Here is an 18,390-nt window from a genome sequence, read left to right on the forward strand (position 1 = left end):
GCGGTGGAGGTCAGCTGTACTGTACAGCTGACATCCACCTGTAACGGCAGGAACCGGAGCTAGCTCCGATCCCTGCCATTAACCCCTTCGATGCAGCAATCGAAAGCGATTGCTGCATCGTAGCGGTTACTAGCGGATCGCCAGCCCTGACAGGCAATCAGGACTGGCGACTGCTGTTATGGCAACAGGAGACACAATGGTCTCCTGCTCTGCCATTACGGAAGCCGATTTAGGCCCCGCCGGGAGGCGAAGCCTAAACGGCTTGCTGTCAGTGAATGACTGACAGATCTAATACATTGCACTACATAGGTAGTGCAATGTATTAGAAAAAAAAAAATCTGACCGTTGGACCTTCAAGTCCCCTAGTGGGACTTGAGAAAAAGTGTAAAAAAAGTGTAAAAAAAAGTGCAAAAAATAAAAGTTTGAAAACAATAAAAGTTTCAAGTAATCAAATAAAACACAATCCCCCTTTTACTCTTATCAAGTCCTTTATTATTGAAAAATAATAATAAACCATATGTATTTGGTATCGCCACGACCGTAACGACCGGAGGTATCAAAATATTATATTATTTATTGCACGCGGTGAACAGCGTAAAAAAACCCCGTAAAAAACGTTACCAGAGTTTCTGTTTTTTGGTCACTTTGCCCTACAAATATTACAATAAAAAGTGATCAAAAAGTCGCAAGTATCCAAAAATGGTACCTATAAAAACTATAGCTCGTCCCGCAGAAAACAAGCCCTCATACACGTCCGTCGACAAAAAAATTAAAAAGTTATGGTTCTCACAACTTGGCGACAGAAAAAATACATTCTTTTTACAAAAGTAATTTTATTGTGCAAAAAGTTTTAAAACATAAAAAAGTGCTATAAATTAGGTATCGCCAGAATCGTACTGACCCGCAGAATAAAGGTAACATGTAGTTTATAAGGCATGGTGAACGCTGTATAAAAAAAACTAAAAAAGCTGTGCCAGAATTGCGTTTTTTTGTTTACCTAGCATCCCAAAAAATAGGATAAAAGGTGATCAAAAAGTCGCATGTACCCCAAAATGGTACCAATAATAAATACAGCTCGTCCCGCAACAAACCAGCCCTCATACCACTACGTCTATGAAAAATAAAATTAGTTATGGCTCCAATAAGTCAGGAAATAAAAAAATATGCAGTTGTGCCCGAGGGGAACATTTCTTCAGTTTCAAGAGGCGATTTATCAAGGACCTAAAATTAGGGAACCAGGAAGGGGAGGGCCCAAACATATCCGCTGGAAGCGACGGTGCCCGTATTATACCAGGATAATACTTTCCCAGCAAAATTCCCCAAACTACAAAGGTGCGGAGTGTGGACCAAAAGGGGAATAAGAAATGACACCATTTATCAGTGCGACACCGGCCTGTGCAGAAAGGATTGCTTCACAGCGTAACACACATCTATGGATTATTTTTATTTTTTTATACCACCTGACTATGCCCCTTATATACTCCGCCCCGCTTACATGTACCCCCACATTATAAAACACCAGCAATACTCAAACAAATATAGTGCCAAGCAAAATCCGCTCTCCAAAAGCCAAATGGTGCTCCCTCGGCCCTGAACCCTGCAGCGTCCCCAAACAGCAGTTTCCTTCAACATATATGGCATCGTCATACCCGGGAGAACCCTTTTAACAATTTTTGGGGTGTGTGTCTCCAGCGTCATAAGCTGGGCATGACATATTTGCCACTGAATGGCATATCTAGGGAAAAATATACATTTTTAATTTGCACCATCCACAGCGCATTCATTTATGGAAAAGACCTGTGGGGTGAAAATCCTCACTACACCCCTTACTTAATGCCTTGAGGGGTGCAGTTCCATAGTGGGGGTCACTTATCAGGGGTTTCTTTTTATTATTTCACATCTGAGCCTCTGCAGTTGTGAACCAATACTTTGTAAATTGCCAAATTAGGCCTCCACTCCGCATGGTACTCTTCACTTCTGAGCCCTGTCATATGTCCAGACAAAAGATTAGTGCCCCATGTAGGGTGTTTCTAAAACCGGGAAACACCGCATAATAATTAGAGAGCTGTCTTGTTATGGTGGCACAAGCCGGGCACCACATATTGGCATATCTATGGAAAAAAATCCAATTTTCACTCTGCAACATTGAGCGCACACTAATTTCTACAAAACACCTGCAGGGTTAAAATGCTTACTACACCCCTTGGTAAATGCATTGAGGGGTGTAGTTTCCAAAATTGGGTCACTTCTGGGGGGTTTCCACTGTTTTGGGCCCACAGGTGCCCAGAAACCAATCCAGCAACATCTGCACTCCAAATGGCGGTCCTTCCCATCTGAGCCCTGCGGTTTGCCCAAACAGCAGTTTATGACCACATATGGGGTATTGCCGTACTCGGGAGAAATAGCTTTACAAATGTTGGGTTCTTTTTTTCCTTTATTTGTTGAGAAAATGAAAAAATTTGCGCTAAAGCTACGTCTTATTGAAGAAATAGGATTGTTTTTATTTTCACTGCCGAATTCTAATAAATTCTATGAAACATCTGTGGGGTCAAAATGCTCACTACAACCCTAGATGCATTCCTCAAGAGGTGTAGTTTCCTAAATGGAGTCCCTTTTTGGGCGTTTTCATTGTTTTGTCCCCTCAGGGGCTTTGCAAATGTGACATGGCCGCCGCAAACCATTCCTGCTAAATGTGATCTCAAAAAGCCAAATAGTGCTCTTTCCCTTCTAAGCCCTGCCGTGTGTCTAAACAGCCGTTTATTACCACATGTGGGGTATTGTTTTACTCGGGAGAAATTGCTTTACAAATTTTGTGGTGCTTTTTCTCCTTCAGTCCTTCTGGAAATGAGAAAAAATTAGCTAAACCTACATTTTCTTTGAAAAAATGTAGATTATTATTTTCAGGGCCTACTTCCAATAATTTCTGCAAAAAAACTGTGGTGTCAAATCGCTCACTATACCCCTAGATAATTTCCTCAATGGGTGTAGTTTCCAAAATGGGGTCACTTGTGGGGGGTTTCCACTGTTTTATCCCCTCAGGGGCTTTGTAAATGTGACATGGCCTCCGAAAACCATTCCTGCTAAATGTGAACTCCAAAAGCCAAATAGCGCTCTTTCCCTTCTCAGCCTCGCCGTGTGTCCAAACAGCCGTTTATTACCACATGTGGGGTATTGTTTTACTCGGGAGAAATTTCTTTACAAATTTTATGGTGCTTTTTCTCCTTTAGTCCTTGTGGAAATGAAAAAAAATTAGCTAAACCTACATTTTATTTGAAAAAATGTAGATTTTCATTTTCACAGCCTACTTGCAAAAATTTCTGCAAAAAACCTGTGGGGTCAAAATGCTCACTATACCCCTAGATAATTTCCTCAAGGGGTATAGTTTCCAAAATGGGGTCACTTGTTTGGGGTTTCCACTGTTTTGTCACCTCAGGGGCTTTGTAAATGTGACATGGCCTCCGCAAACCATTCCTGCTAAATGTGAACTCCAAAAGCCAAATAGCGCTCTTTCCCTTCTCAGCCACGCCGTGTCTCCAAACAACCGTTTATTACCACATGTGAGGTATTGTTTTACTCGGGAGAAATTGCTTTACAAATTTTGCGGTGCTTTTTCTCCTTTAGTCCTTGTGGAAATGAGAAAAAAAATCGCTAAACCTACATTTTCTTTGAAGAAATGTTGATTTTAATTTTCACGGCCTACTTCCAATAATTTCTGTAAAAAACCTGTGCGGTCAAAATGCTCACTACACCCCTAGATAATTTCCTTGAGGTGTCTAGTTTCCCAGATGGGGTCACTTTTGGTTGATTTTGACTGTTTTGGCACCGCAAGAGCCCTTCAAACCTGACATGGTGCCTAAAATATATTCTAACAAAAATAAGGCCCCAAAATCCACCAGGTGCTCCTTTGCTTCTGAGGCCGGTGCTTCAGTCCAGTAGCACGGTACGGCCACATGTGGGATATTTCCTAAAACTGCAGAAACTGGGCAACAAATATTGAGTTGCATTTCTCTGGTAAAACCTTCTGTTTTATAAAAAAAATTGTATTCAAAATGTATTTCTGCAGAAAAATATGAAATTTGTAAATTTCACCTCTACTTTGCTTTAATTCCTGTGAAATGTGTAAAGGGTTAAGACATTTTCTAAATGCTGTTTTGAATACTTTGAGGGGTGAAGTTTTTAAAATGGGGTGACTTTTTTGGGGTTTCTAATATATAAGGCCCTCAAAACCACTTCACAACTGAACTGGCCCCTGTAAAAATGGCCTTTTGAAATTTTCTTGAAAATGTGAGAAATTGCTGCTAAAGTTCTAAGCCTTGTGAGGTCATAGAAAAATAAAAGGATGCCAATCTAAAGTAGACATATGGGTGATGTTAATTAGCAACAATTTTGTGTGGTATAACTGCCTGTCTTACAAGCAGATACATTTAAATTGAGAAAAATGCTAATTTTTGCAATTTTTCGCTAATTTTTGGTGTTTTTCACAATTAAATACTGAACATATTGAGCAAATTTTGCCAGTAACATAAAGTCCAATGTGTCACGAGAAAACAATCTCAGAGTCGCTTGGATAGGTGAAAGCATTCCGGAGTTATTACCACATAAAGTGACACATGTCAGATTTGAAAAATGAGGCTCTGTCAGGAAGGTCAAAAGTGGCTAAAGAGGGAAGGGGTTAACAACGCCCAGCTAGTAAAACAAGTAAACACGCCCAGATGTTACAAACACAAGACACGCCCAGTTGGAAATAAGAGAAAACACGCCCAGTTGACCATTAGAAAGGCTCATTTGCATAAATATAAAATTGCTCATAACTTGGCCAAAAATGATAGTTTTTTAAAAAACAACACGTTACTGTTATCTACATTGCAGCGCCGATCACATGCAATAGGAGATAGGGATTTGATAATCTGGTGACAGAGCCTCTTTAAGAGGTGTAGTTTTCAAAATGGGTTCACCTATCAGGGGTTCCTAATATTAATGTTTTGACGGGATGAATCACAGTCGACTACGGTATTCCGTCAAAACAATGGAACCCTTACACAACGGTGACAAACGGAATCCATTTGCACCGGATCAGTCACCATTGAAATCAATGGTGATGCAAATGGAAACCTATGGTTTTCAGTTTGGATACGGTTCATGGGTTCCCCTGATGAAAAGGTCAGATGGAACCCATGAACGGAGTTCCGACGCAGATGTGAACGCAGCCTTACAGAAATAAATGGATTCAAATGGATTGAATATTAAGAAAAACTAATTTGTACATTTTACCTTCACTTTGCTTTCATTCCTGTGAAACGCCTAAAGGGTTATCAAATTTCCTCAATGCTGTTTTGAATACATTGCTGGCATAGTTTTTAAAATGGAGTGATTTATAAGGGGTTTTTGCATCCACATATAGTGTGTGTGTGTGTATATGTATATCTATATCTAATTTTGTTGACCTTCTTAAAAAGTACTATAAAAATATAAGCCTTGTAACGTTCTAAATTTATTTTAATGAATAAGAAAAAATAATTAAGCTTTCATTAAAGACACATGGTAAACCGTATTTGTTTAAAGAGGCTCTGTCACCAGATTTTTCAAAAACAAGCGTTTTTGGCCAAGTTATGACCATTTTTATATTTATGCAAATGAGCCTTTCTTAAGTACAACTGGGCATGTTTAAAGTTATGTACAAGTGGGCGTGTATTATGTGCGTACATCTGGGCGTGTTTACTACTTTTACTAGCTGGGCGTTGTGAATAGAAGTGTATGATGATGACGAATCAGCATCATCCACTTCTCTTCGTTACCAGCCAGCTTCTGGCAGTTCACAGACACACAGCGTGTCCTCGCGAGATCACGCTGTGACGTCACTCACTTCCTCCCACAGGAACTTCATCGCGTCGGATGAGCGAGGACACGCTGTGTGTCTGGTGACAGAGTCTCTTTAAATATATGTGTAAACTCGTTAATCATTTTAAAAGCAGAGTGTTTCAAATCTTTTTATTTATGAAAAAAATATATAGACCAAAGATTACCACCAAATTAAACTATAATGTGTTACGGAAGAAAACAATCTCTGAATCACCTGAATAAGTAAAAGCATTCCAGAGTTATTACCACATAAAGAGACACATGTCAGATTTGAAAAATAGGGCTGTTCCTGAATGAAAACCTAGTGAATGTTAACAAAGGGGGTATCTATAAAGTAGTTTTTGGCTTGTGGGTTCATTAGGTTAAAGTGTAGTGCCTATCTCAATAAAATTAAAGGTCCTCTTACACGGCCTGATGTGGGCAGTGTAAACGAGCGAGGGTCAATGAGACAGCTCGTTGATTGGCGCTCTTTCTCTCCTTTCATAGGGAGCCATGTATGGGGACGTTACTCTTTACTATGATTGCTCGTTACTACGATCGCTCGTCCCCATACATTTCTATCATGTCGGCAGCATGTCTCCGTGTTTACACAGGGAGATGTGCTGCCTACATCTATAATAGTTTTGGCATTTAGAACAATGCAATCAGGCGATGAACGAGCGTTTGCTCTTTCATCTGCTAATCGTTGCCCTTTTTACACAGGGCAATGATCGAGAGAGCGTTCTGTGAACACTAGTTTGCCCAATAATTGGCCAATGTAAAAGGGTCCGAAGACTCCACCGCATCACCAGGAATTCACAGTAAAAGGTTATGATTAGTATTGCCACCTAATTGCCACGGTCACTAGGCCTTTTGCAGTGTTTTTTTTCCATAGGGAACCATCTAAATTTAGTTATGGTTGTTTTATTCCGGTGATTTTAGAGTGGATTAGTAGGCGTTGCATAGAGCTCTAGCCTTACGCAGGCATTTTGGAACAATTTCAACTATTCAGTCACTCCAATCAGCGTCTTTGTCTATCCTCGTGCAAACAAGCGTATTTTATGATTAGTATCACGTGCATTACCAAATCGTGTTACTGCATTTTAATGGGGCCTTGCATCCCACGGTTTCAAAATACAATGATAAATGCATGTGAAGTCTGCAAAAAATAAAACTTCTTCTAGAGGAAAACTTTTTCTGTGAAATGGAAAAAATAGGGTGAACAATATATTCTGTTTTGCACGCCACATTACGGGCCACAATGCACACCAAGGCTGGAGCGACATGAAAATCTTTTGCCCTACAGCGGTAGGCAGAGGAGTCCTTTAAGGTGAATGCAGCTCCGTGAACTCTTGTGGACTGAAGCTTAATAATTGCTACAAAAAGTCTGTGTGTGGTTCGTAGTTTCACTAACCACCCCCGCATCTTTTCTAAATGGCTGCCTGGAACTAATGTTGTTTTTATTTTTATTCGTCTTACAAACCTGGAACTGTTGTATCCTAGTGTTGCCCGTTGGCTACTGCTCCACGTCTTTCTAATGTCTGCGATTAGATTGTGAGCTTGTATGGTCCATTTTGGTACCTTGAATTTACCTCGTATTTAAATAATCCACTTGAAAGGGTGTTTAACCTGCTGGGAAATCCATCGCTGTACGGCAATAATTCGCATTGTAAATGTGATGCATGTGTAACAGATCCCCAGTGGTGCCATCAAAGGATTTCAGCGAGGCTTTTGAGCCCAAGCCTCCTACGCAATGCACGGTGTATATTAGACTAAAAATAATATTTGTTCCCATGATTATATGGGCTTCTTTTTTTTTTTTTCCCACCGGCTGTACATATTCCTTCTGTATGGAACCAGTGAGAATTCTTGACTTGTATAATAGAAGAAACACAAAGTGAAGTGACTACATAACATACATGTATTTTTCGTTCCTGCATCTTTCTTGTTTCGAGCCGGGCTGGGTAGATGCAAATGCCTGGGCGCTGTTTAAACATCACATTCTTACACAGGGCAAGATGACATTAAAGGAATAATCGCTTGTTTATCACCAGGAGGAATTTCTTGTTCATAAAGCGCAAATAGAAATATAGTTGTCATGTACTCTAGCAGAGATCTAATGTCTGTCCAGGGCTCTGGATGAGCGGTTTGCTTGCTGAATGAAACCGTTGTTCTTTTACTAACCTGCTCATAAATAACTTTTTATTGTTTTTTCTCTGTCCTACTCAAAAGATGTAGTTTTCTTCTTTGCTGGCTTGCCTTGTTTTTCTTTGCAGATTGTCTTGTTGATCATGTTCTAGAACATTCTACATAACTCGCAAGAATTAGTTTTTTTCCCCTGTGCATGCTCCGCCGTTCTAATTTGTGATTAATTAGAAGCCATGACCAAGATGTGAACAAAAGGCGGGTTATAAATGAAGTCACTTTGTAGTGCAAGATCCATCATAACCCGACGTCCAATGGTTTCCGACATGGGGTGTGGAATTTACTACGGAGGCTCAGAACAGCGCCTACAACGCAAATGTGATCAGAGCCTTATTTAGGACTTCCGTACTGCATACAGTGCCGTGCAAAAGTATTCACCCCTTTAGTGTTTTTTCTCTTTTGTTGCATTACAACCTGGATTTAAAATGGATTTTAAATTTGGCTTTAATAATCGACCAGACAAAATAGTCCCAATTGTTGTTTGAACGAAAATGTGTGAGTGCATATCTATATATATATATATCTATATCCATCCATCCATCCATCCACCCACCCACCCACTAAATAAGATTTGGTCAAACCAATTGATTTCAGAAGTCACATAATTAGTTGAATATGGTCTCTGTGTGTAAAAAAATAATTATAATGAGGACCAACACGACCTTTTCGTATATAAACGCAAAGGTCCCTGTGTGCAATCAAAGTGTCACATGATCTGTCACATGACGTCAGTATAAATACACCGGTTCTGATAGGCCACAGAGTCTGCAACACCAGTAAGCAGCGGGAAGACCAAGGAGCTCTCCAAACAGGTCAGAGACAAAGTAGTGGAGAAGTATACATTGTCTCCATAAAATCATTTTTTATGTATTAAAGATTCAGACATTTTATAATCTGTCAAATAAACGCTGTGGGGAGATTTACGAAGCAAAACACGCCAGAATTCTGTCACAAGTTGCAGCAAGAAAATGAAGTGCATGAACTGTTCTAAATGTAGTCTTCATTTTAGATGCTTCTTGTACTGGTCTCGATAAAGTGGATTGGTTAAGAGAAGTCTTAAAATGCTCCGACAGTATTAAAGAATGCACATCCTTGGTGTGTTTTCTGTGCAAACTCTTGAGAGTTCTGTAAAGAAGAAGGTGTCTAAAATGCCTTGCCAGTTTTACTAACTCAATCATGCCACGCCGTTTCAAAAAATGTTGACGCAATTCTTGCGATCTCATAAATTGATGCATTCTACAACAGTATTCATAAATCTCCCAAGAGCTCTTGGGCGCTGAATTGCTGTAGAACACATGAGCCACGTAAACTACACCTCATTGTATATTTTATATTGTCTAGTAAAGGAGTGGCCACACAGCTCAATCTTTTGAGGATGTTGTTTTCTCACTTCTGTAAAGAAGCCGGCAAAAAAAAATTAAAAATTAAAAAGGTGTCCTAACAATAAGATCTACTGGTCCCCTCTATGAAGTCTACCAGCAAATAGCATTCCACTGTTTGGCCACCGCTGCCCTAGAGTATCAAAATAATTTGTTTTTAATTAAACTGTGCCGTGCATGAATATCACTAGCAATATATAATCCACCTGTATATATTTTACTGGAGTACTTTGTCCCATTGTATTTGGGCTAGTAAGAGATAAGAGCCTTGGCATGGAGTTCCCCTAGCTGCACATTAGCGTCCCGGTGTTGTCAGCCGGCTATGTGTTTTGATTGTGGTAATGATAGGCTCCAGGAAATTGTCTGTTTGCTTTTAATAACAATGTAGAAATGGCCTAATTAAAGTGAACTGTTTCTGTAGTGAATCGTGCCCCGTACTGTTCAGGAAAGGTGACGAGTACCTTCTCAGCAGGAGATCTGAAAGGATGAAATGGGCAATTATTAGTGATTAGCGTAGAACTGTTATGTTAATCATTCTGCCCTACCTGTGCGGCGCAGATTGATTTAGAGTCCAACATGTCATTTATTGATTAAATTCCCTTCTCACTCTGGGCTTATGAGGGCGGTGGGCGGTCCCATTCGATGATTGACAGCCTCTTGTAATCAGGAAACGGCATTTACAGCAATTCTTTAAAACTTCATATCAGAAATGTTCCCTTTATGGCTGAGATTAAGGGCTTGTCCACACACAACGGAATTGCTGCATAAAATTTCTGCAGCAATTTTGTTGAAACGCAGACGTTCCGCTGTGGCAAAAACGCACCATTTCATGCGGTTTTTACAGCAGAAAATGGAGTGTATTTTGATGTGTTTTTCCACAATGTTATGAGATGGAGACATCTCCTCTGAAAAACGGAGCAATTCTGGCCACTGTCCGCAGCAGGAATTTACATGCTACGGTCTGAAAATACGCACCGCAGGTCAATTTCTGCTCGCCATTTTTACACAGCATGTGGATGAGATTTGGTAAATCTCATCCACTATGCTGCTACTGTATTCTGCGTTTTTTCTGTCCGAAATTCCGTCCGGAAAAAAGCGATAATTCTGCAGCGTGTGAACGAGCCCTTAGTCTCATAATAAAGGGGGCATTGTTGAGAAATGTAGTCATGCCCCTACTGATCGGATATAATTAGCCTATCCTGAGGATAGGTTATCATTTTTTATCTCATTTTGATTACCCCTTTGAGTATATTTTATGGAACAGTTTTATATCAGAGGTCCTTAATCTTTTATAACTTGGGAACCACATTCAAGTAAAAATGTGAATATAATAAAGGGGTTTTCCCATGGGGGACATTTCTGACATATCCACAGGATGTGTCATAAATGTCAGATGCGGGTCCCACCTCTGGGACCTGCAAAAAAAATTGGGACATAGAATATAATTAAAAACACAGAAAAGGCCATACTCACAAATTAGGAGGGTAAAAACCCATTCCAAACAGGACACGACCAGGTCAGAGAATGCTACTGAAGGGAAGTGCCCAGAATAACTACTCCCACTAACCTTGAGGGGAGTGGTGTGTGGGGCATGGAAGTAAATGTGTAATGGAAAAATAAAGTACTGTGTATGGTATACATGTGAAATGTATGGGACATTACAAAGTGTAATGTATAGGGTTCAGGGCTGTGAGTGATACAAAGACGTGAGTGCAGTGTGTAAAACATGGAGGTATAGTGTTTGGATATTGAGGCACAGCATTTATCGCTAAATGGCCCATACTATAAGAGAGCGGGCTGCCCTGCATGCAATGCCAAACACCTGCACACCATGCTCTCCCAGCACCATAAGACCTGGCCGCGTCATGAGACATTTCTGATATATCCACAGGATTTGTCATAAGTGTCAGATGCGGGTACCACCTCTGGGACCCACAACTATCTGTAGAATGGGGACGCTTAAAACCCGTTCTAGCTTTTTGTGCTCACGGTGCCTCCCGGCCACTTACTGATTACATGGTCGGGAGTTACAGAAACAGCGTAACTCGCTGAGCTACGCTGTTTCCGGAACGCCCATAGTAGTAAATGGCAGTTACGGAAGCAACGTATGATGCGAGCTACGCTGTTTCCGTAACTAATATTCAGTTCTATGGGAGTTACGGAAACAGCGTAGCTCAGCGAGTTACGCTGTTTCTGTAACTCCCGACCATGTAATCAGTAAGTGGCCGGGAGGCACCGTGAGCACAAAAGGCTTTCTACAGATCCATCAATCTATGGTTTTAGCAACATAATTGACTCTTGGGTTCAAGAGGCAAATGAAAGATAAATTGACATTGATTTTTTTAATTGGGGCGTTGACTTCGACCAATGGTGAGGCCCAGACAATATGGTTTTGGCTGGTAAGTCTTCAGTAGAAAAAGATTGAGAAGCCCTCCTCTAATATAAAAGCAGTTTTCACAAGGTATTGATTTTTATTTCGAATTTAAGTTGCGAGACAACCTAAAATAAAACAAAAACCGGTTAGAAGATTTGCAGTAGGTTTGCTGTGTGTCCCAGTGTAATGCTCTGTGTTGGAAATCAATCTTTTTTTTTTTTTGTGTAGTTTCACGGTTCTGTTATGAACAGGAAAGCTTCTGTGATCCTTATTCCACTAGACCGCTAATGTCATTGCATTATTTTTCACACTTAACAACATACAATGGAATGGCCTTAAATACACAATGACAGGGATTTCCTGTTTTTGACTATTGTCTACTAAAAATGTGTATAATCGGAAGAATGCGTTTTTCTTTTCACACATCCTTACCCAAGTATGGGCAACGCATGGTTGTTTTGTGGAATTCGATCATAGACTACCTCATGTTGACCAATGTATTTCCAGAGGTTTGGGGGGATGACAAAAAAATGCTGTGATTGTGTGCCAGGGTGTTTAATAAAACGGTTTACACTGGTCATGCGCTAGAAATTTTAGATGGTGGTTTCTGTTTGATTTGTCGCAAATAGTTGCTCTTTGAAGGTCATCGTTCTTGACATCAACACAAAGGGGCAGGTTTACTATTCAAATTGAGCCAGAATTCTGACATGCATACTGTGCTCCACAATTATTAACTGTTTTAGACCATTTGTATGAAGCTTGACAGGGCATGGCTTAAAATGTACCACTGTGCGCCAAAGATTTGACGTAAACCAAGAGGTGGTAAAATGAAAAATGTCAAACATGTCTAGCTTGATACGCCAAATTTATTATCTATCATGCACCACTATGATGAATTTGACGAATCTTCTAAGTGCCTCGTCCAAGTTTACGCGATCTCAACCATAGACCGTATTAGCAAATCTGCCCCAATAAGTTAAAATAACAATGCGTGTTCCACTGCAAAAATCGCAACTTTAAATTCAATGGGGAAAACCCGCAGCAAAAGAGCAGTGATGCTGCAGCATAAGATAACATGCTGGGAATTTAACTGCACCGCGGGTCAATTTCTGAACCGTTTCTTGGCTGATTTATTTTTTTCATCCACTCTGCTGCTACTGTAAAATGCTGCAGATTTTCCGCAATGAAATCCGTTTTGAAAAGTCTGCAATATTTATACTTTGTATTTGCACTCCATTTGTCTGCTAAAAACCTTCCGTAATCCTCGACCTCTAGTTTATCCCAACCCCTGGGTAGGTCATAAGATCGGCAAATACGACCAGTACAATGACATGTTTTTGTGGCCCGGACTAGCAGCCCCCACACAGATTTGTGAACATCACGGTCGTGTGCATGGTGCCCTATAAATGAATGGGTCCGTGTGCATTCGGCCCAATAGTTCCCTGGTTTTAGTCAGTGTTTTGGATGCATGCCAATCGAGTTGGCTAGTGTCATTATTTTATATTTTTTCCTCCTTCAGACACAGATCCCATTGCCTACAGAATAAGACACTTCAGTGCCTATTTTACACACTAGAGCCACATATTTCTTTTACAGTTTATTATTCGATTCGCCAGCTCCTGGTACTCAAGATCAAATCCTGAATGAGCTCGGACAGCTGTTTAGGGCTAGCCATTGGGAAAACTGATGTTACCAGGTCTAACATTTCCATAGAAAGGCACATTTCCATGGAGAACAGAAAGGTAATGAATTTCTCTAATAAATTAGGAGCATGAATGGAGGTCAGTGGTGTTCTGGTTTTATCTGTCTCATGTCCCAACACAATGTCACTGACAATAGCAAGGGGAAATCAAAGCTGGCACTTTTGAGATCAGTTGTAGCTCTGGCAGCGCGGTGAGAATAGTGGGCTTCATCTTCTACCTGCAATGACTAAAAGTGCTATAAATATATCTGGAAGTCGAGCTTCTTTGGTCCGCTCCCGGCAGCTTCGTATAAATGGTCTTCTGTACCTAGTTAATTATTAGCAATCTGTCTGGCTTTCTGTAGTCTTGATGATCAGGCGTTTTGTTTACTGCACCTACGACATTAATCTTGCTGAGGCACAACGTGAATATAAATGTGCATAGGCAACCTTTCCTAGGAATCCAATGTAAATGCCCAGGAAAGTGGACAGTCAAGTTAATTAAATGTCCGATGTGGAGGAGAGCATTAATAACCCTCTCCATAGACCCGCTGTGATAGAAGGGCTTCTACAGGGCACACCGGTTCTTTCTGTTTCAGTGGCTTCTCATATTTAAGAGGTGAAGTACAACTCCGCAGTACGGTCATTTTCCCTGTCCTGTACTTAGGATTGCTGGCTGCTTCTCACTAAATCTTTCATACTTTTTAAATTTCAATAGCATGAATTTAATTGCTGGAATATAGATTACATCTGTGTGCAGAGCAATAATAGGGTTCAACCAAACCCCTTTCCTCCACCGTAACTGTCATGGCTTGTAGTTGTTTGTCGCAGTTTTTAATTAAAGTGTTAAAAGGGTTGTCCAGTTTAGAAAACCCATTTTCATATCTCCGATTAGGGAATTGTGAGTTACTATTGGGGGTCCTATTCAGGATCCTCATCTTTTTTTTGCCAGAGTGGAGATTTGTTACAAAGAGTGTCTCTCACTTAGGAGGACCTCTCCTGTCCTGTATTACAAACTACTCATTGATATGAATGGGCACTGTGTCATGCCTTATTTCACCTGTGGTGGCGCTGCAAGAAATTGAACACTTACTGCAAGGTTTTCCCACAGATTACAGCTGATGGTTGGGAGTACCAGTAGGGGGACACTTTATAATCTTATTGCCAAGGGACCCCTTTATCAAGTAGTGATTGCCCAAAGCAGAGAATCCCTTTAAGTTAAAGCCGACGCACCCAGAATGTTCACGCGCATCAGCTAGGCTGATTGTCCGTGTCATGAGCTGCCAGCGAGTTTACATAGAAAATATTCTGCCTGCAGGATAGCGCTGCCTTGGACAATGCCGCTTGGTAGTAATGCACCTCATGCAAGTTTAGCTGTGTCCTGACTGAGGAGCTGCTTACATCTTTGCAGTTGTCAGGTTCATCCATGCTTCAAGAGCTGCTGCAGAGGTAGTAGTGACTACTGAAGAACCGCTGGTAGCCTGGAGCTACACCTGAGAACAGTAGCCTTGCAGCCGCAGACAGGATTTTGAGGAAGGGGAAATGTGTGATCCTCCTGGGATACACATAGTATAAATATATTTATATTTTTCCCAGTTTTGATTCCAATAGGAGACATAGTAGTATGAGTAGTATCTAATGAGAGATGGATATTAAAGAGGGAATGCTGGTGTCACTTTCTTGGAAGCTATTTAATATAAAAATGTATTAACATTATGGTTTTTATTTTCTTTGCACAGATCCAGATTCAGAACAGGATGCGGCTGTTAAATCTGCACAAGAACGAGCCGACATAGTTGCCAAATATGACAAGGTGAGTGTTCAGCATTGCATGGAATTCACCTATCGGGTGTATTGTGGTTAGTCCCGATTCATAGTCAGGGCCCTTTTTACGCTCATTCATACACCTTTTACTGCGTCGGAATTAACATGAACTCCATCGGTAACAAGGCTTTTATTGATGGGGCAGAGTTTTCAGCGCACTAAATAGCAGACCACTAAGCTACAAAAAAACGGTGATATGTAATTTTTTGGACACGTATTTGGCCAGTAAAAACAGCGTCAGAAGCCATAAACAGAATATCTTCATCGAATGTGCGATACGCAGCTGTAAAATGTCAAACCACGGCAGAAATCTGTGTATATTGTGCTTAAAGAAGTCCTAAGCAAACAAAGTGCCAGCCTTTGTAGTGATTTTTTTTTTCTCTTAGCCAATGACTTGAAAAAATAACAACTGCTTATTGTGTGATAACTCACAGTTCTAAACATAATCTCATTTAAAGTGGTATTTCAGCAGATAAATGTTAGAGGCTCTGTCACCAGATTTTGCAACCCCTATCTCGTATTGCAGCAGATCGGCGCTGCAATGTAGATAACAGTAACGTGTTTTTTTTTTTTTTTAAAAACGAGCATTTTTGGCCAAGTTATGACCATTGTTATATTTATGCAAATGAGGCTTTCTAAAGTCCAACTGGGCGTGTTTAAAGTTAAAGTCCAACTGGGCGTGTATTATGTGTGTACATCTGGGCGTTTTTACTTCTTTTACTAGCTGGGCGTTGTGAATAGAAGTGTATGATTCTGACGAATCGGCATCATCCACTTCTCTTCGTTACCACCCAGCTTCTGGCAGTGCACAGACACACAGCGTGTTCTCCAGAGATCACGCTGTGTCGTCACTCACAGGTCCTGCATCGTGTCGGCCACATCGGCACCAGAGGCTACATTTGATTCTGCAGCAGCATCGGCGTTTGCAGGTAAGTCGATGTAGCTACTTACTTGCAAACGCTGATGCTGCTGCTGAATCAACTGTAGCCTCTGGTGCCAATGTGTCCTCGCTCGTCCGACACGATGCAGGACCTGGGGCAGGAAATGAGTGACGGCACAGCGTGATCTCTGGAGAACATGCTGTGTGTCTGTGCACTGCCAGAAGCTGGGTGTTAACGAAGAGAAGTGGATGATGCTGATTTGTCAGCATCATAAACTTCTATTCACAACGCCCAGCTAGTAAAAGAAGTAAACACACCCAGATGTACACACACAATACACGCCCAGTTGTACTTTAACTTTAAACACGCCCAGTTGTACTTTAGAAAGCCTCATTTGCATAAATATAAAAATGGTCATAACTTGGCCAAGAATGCTCGTTTAAAAAAAACAAAAAAAACGTTACTGTAATCTACATTGCAGCGCCGATCTGCTCCAATAGCAGATAGGGGTTGCAAAATCTGGTGACAGAGCCTCTTTAATCTTTCTATAATGAAAAATGCAATAATTTTAAGAAAGTATTTTCTATATGAAGTCTTCAGAGTTTTCAAGATCTCTGGCCAGAAATGTAAACAAAGGAGGCTCCTATTGAATTACAGCAAGCAATGTCATCACAAGAGCCTATGACGCTGACCTATCCGCGTGAGGCTGTTTCCTCCAGACACTCCTAGGCTAGCGTCATCACGTTAGACTCACGCGATGACGCTGGCCTAGGAATGTCTGAAGCAAATAGCCTCATGCTTATAGGTCCGCGTCAGAGGCTGTCTGCTAGCTCCGCCCATTAAGAATTGCTGACGTCCAAACCCACTTGGCTAGCCAGCGGTTCATTTTCATATTGTTTAACCCCTTAATGACCAGCCTATTTTAGACCTTAATGACCAGGCTATTTTTTACGTTTTTCCATCGTCACATTCCAAGAGCTATAACTTTTTTTTATTTTTGCGTCGACATAGCTGTATAAGGTCTTGTTTTTTGCGGGACAAGTTGTATTTTTTAATAGCACCATTTTGAGGTACATATTATTTATTGATTAACTTTTATTAACTGTTTTTTGGGGGGGAAATAGAAAAAAACCTGAAATTGCGCCACTCTTTTTTTGCGTCCTAAATCTACACCGTTTACCGTGTGGTATAAATAACACTAAGTTTATTCAGCGGGTTGTTACGATTGCAACGATACCAAATTTGTATAGTTTTTGTATGTTTTACTACTTTTACACAGTAAAAACGCATTTTTTTCAAAATTATTTGTTTTTTTTGTCTCCATATTTGAAGAGCCGTAACGTTTTTATTTTTCGACGATGCGGTCGTATGAGGGCTTTTTTTTTTTTGCGGGACGACTTGTAGTTTTTATTGGTACCATTTTGGAGTAGATGCGACTTTTTGATCACTTTTTATCACATTTTTTTAAAGTCAGGATTCACAGAAAACAGCAATTTTTCCGTCGTTTATTTAATTTTTCTCTCACAAAAGGGAGTACATTTTTATAAGTTTGTCCTTTGTGTATGTATTTTCACACCCCTAAATTAGCAGAAACCTCTTTAAAGGGGTTCCATGGGACTTTTGTATGGATAGCCTATCCTTCGGATAGGTCATCAATATCAGATCGGTGGCGGTCCGACTCCTGGCACTCCCACTGTTTAGCTGTTGAAAGGGGCTGCCATGACTAATGCTGCGACCTCACCATACACTTCCGTATTGGCTATGTGCTTAACCTTTAATAACCGCATGGTAAAACCATTGCGATTTGCTGTAAAACGCATGCGGTTTTTACAGCCATTAAAATGCACAAAAAAAAACCACTACAAAACTGCAGTAAAAACGCAAGCAAAATGCCCTGTGGAATCTGTCTAATGGTGGGTTAACGCTGTGCAGTGTTGCGTTTTTAACATGCATTTTTAGATAAACTCCCATATGTTTCAGCAACAACAAAAAAAAGCGCGTGTTTAAAACAGCACAAAACGCATAGTGGGAACTCAAACTTATGCATTTGATTTTCCCTAAAAAAATAATAAAAAAAAGTACTTGGCAGATGAGAGATTTCCACAAACTTTTTTTGTTTAGTGTGCACAGGTAAGCTTACTCAAGTTATTCACACAAAGCGCTCTTAGGCTACATGCAGATGTTGAGGTGCAGTTGAAACCTTATCAA

The 18,390-nt window shown here is 40.5% G+C and overlaps 1 protein-coding gene across 2 annotated transcripts in view; it reads left to right on the plus strand.

Moving 5' to 3' along the window:
• Positions 1 to 18,390, plus strand: part of USP6NL (USP6 N-terminal like) — a 147,761-nt gene that overhangs the window by 77,136 nt on the left and 52,235 nt on the right. For both annotated transcript variants that reach the window (XM_075857432.1, XM_075857433.1), the window contains exon 2: positions 15,217 to 15,290. In XM_075857432.1, the coding sequence (XP_075713547.1) occupies positions 15,217 to 15,290 (74 nt within the window). The remainder of the gene's footprint in view (positions 1 to 15,216; positions 15,291 to 18,390) is intronic.

This window comes from Rhinoderma darwinii, chromosome 3 (genome assembly GCF_050947455.1).
Source record: "Rhinoderma darwinii isolate aRhiDar2 chromosome 3, aRhiDar2.hap1, whole genome shotgun sequence".
Classification (NCBI taxonomy): Eukaryota; Metazoa; Chordata; class Amphibia; order Anura; family Rhinodermatidae; genus Rhinoderma; species Rhinoderma darwinii.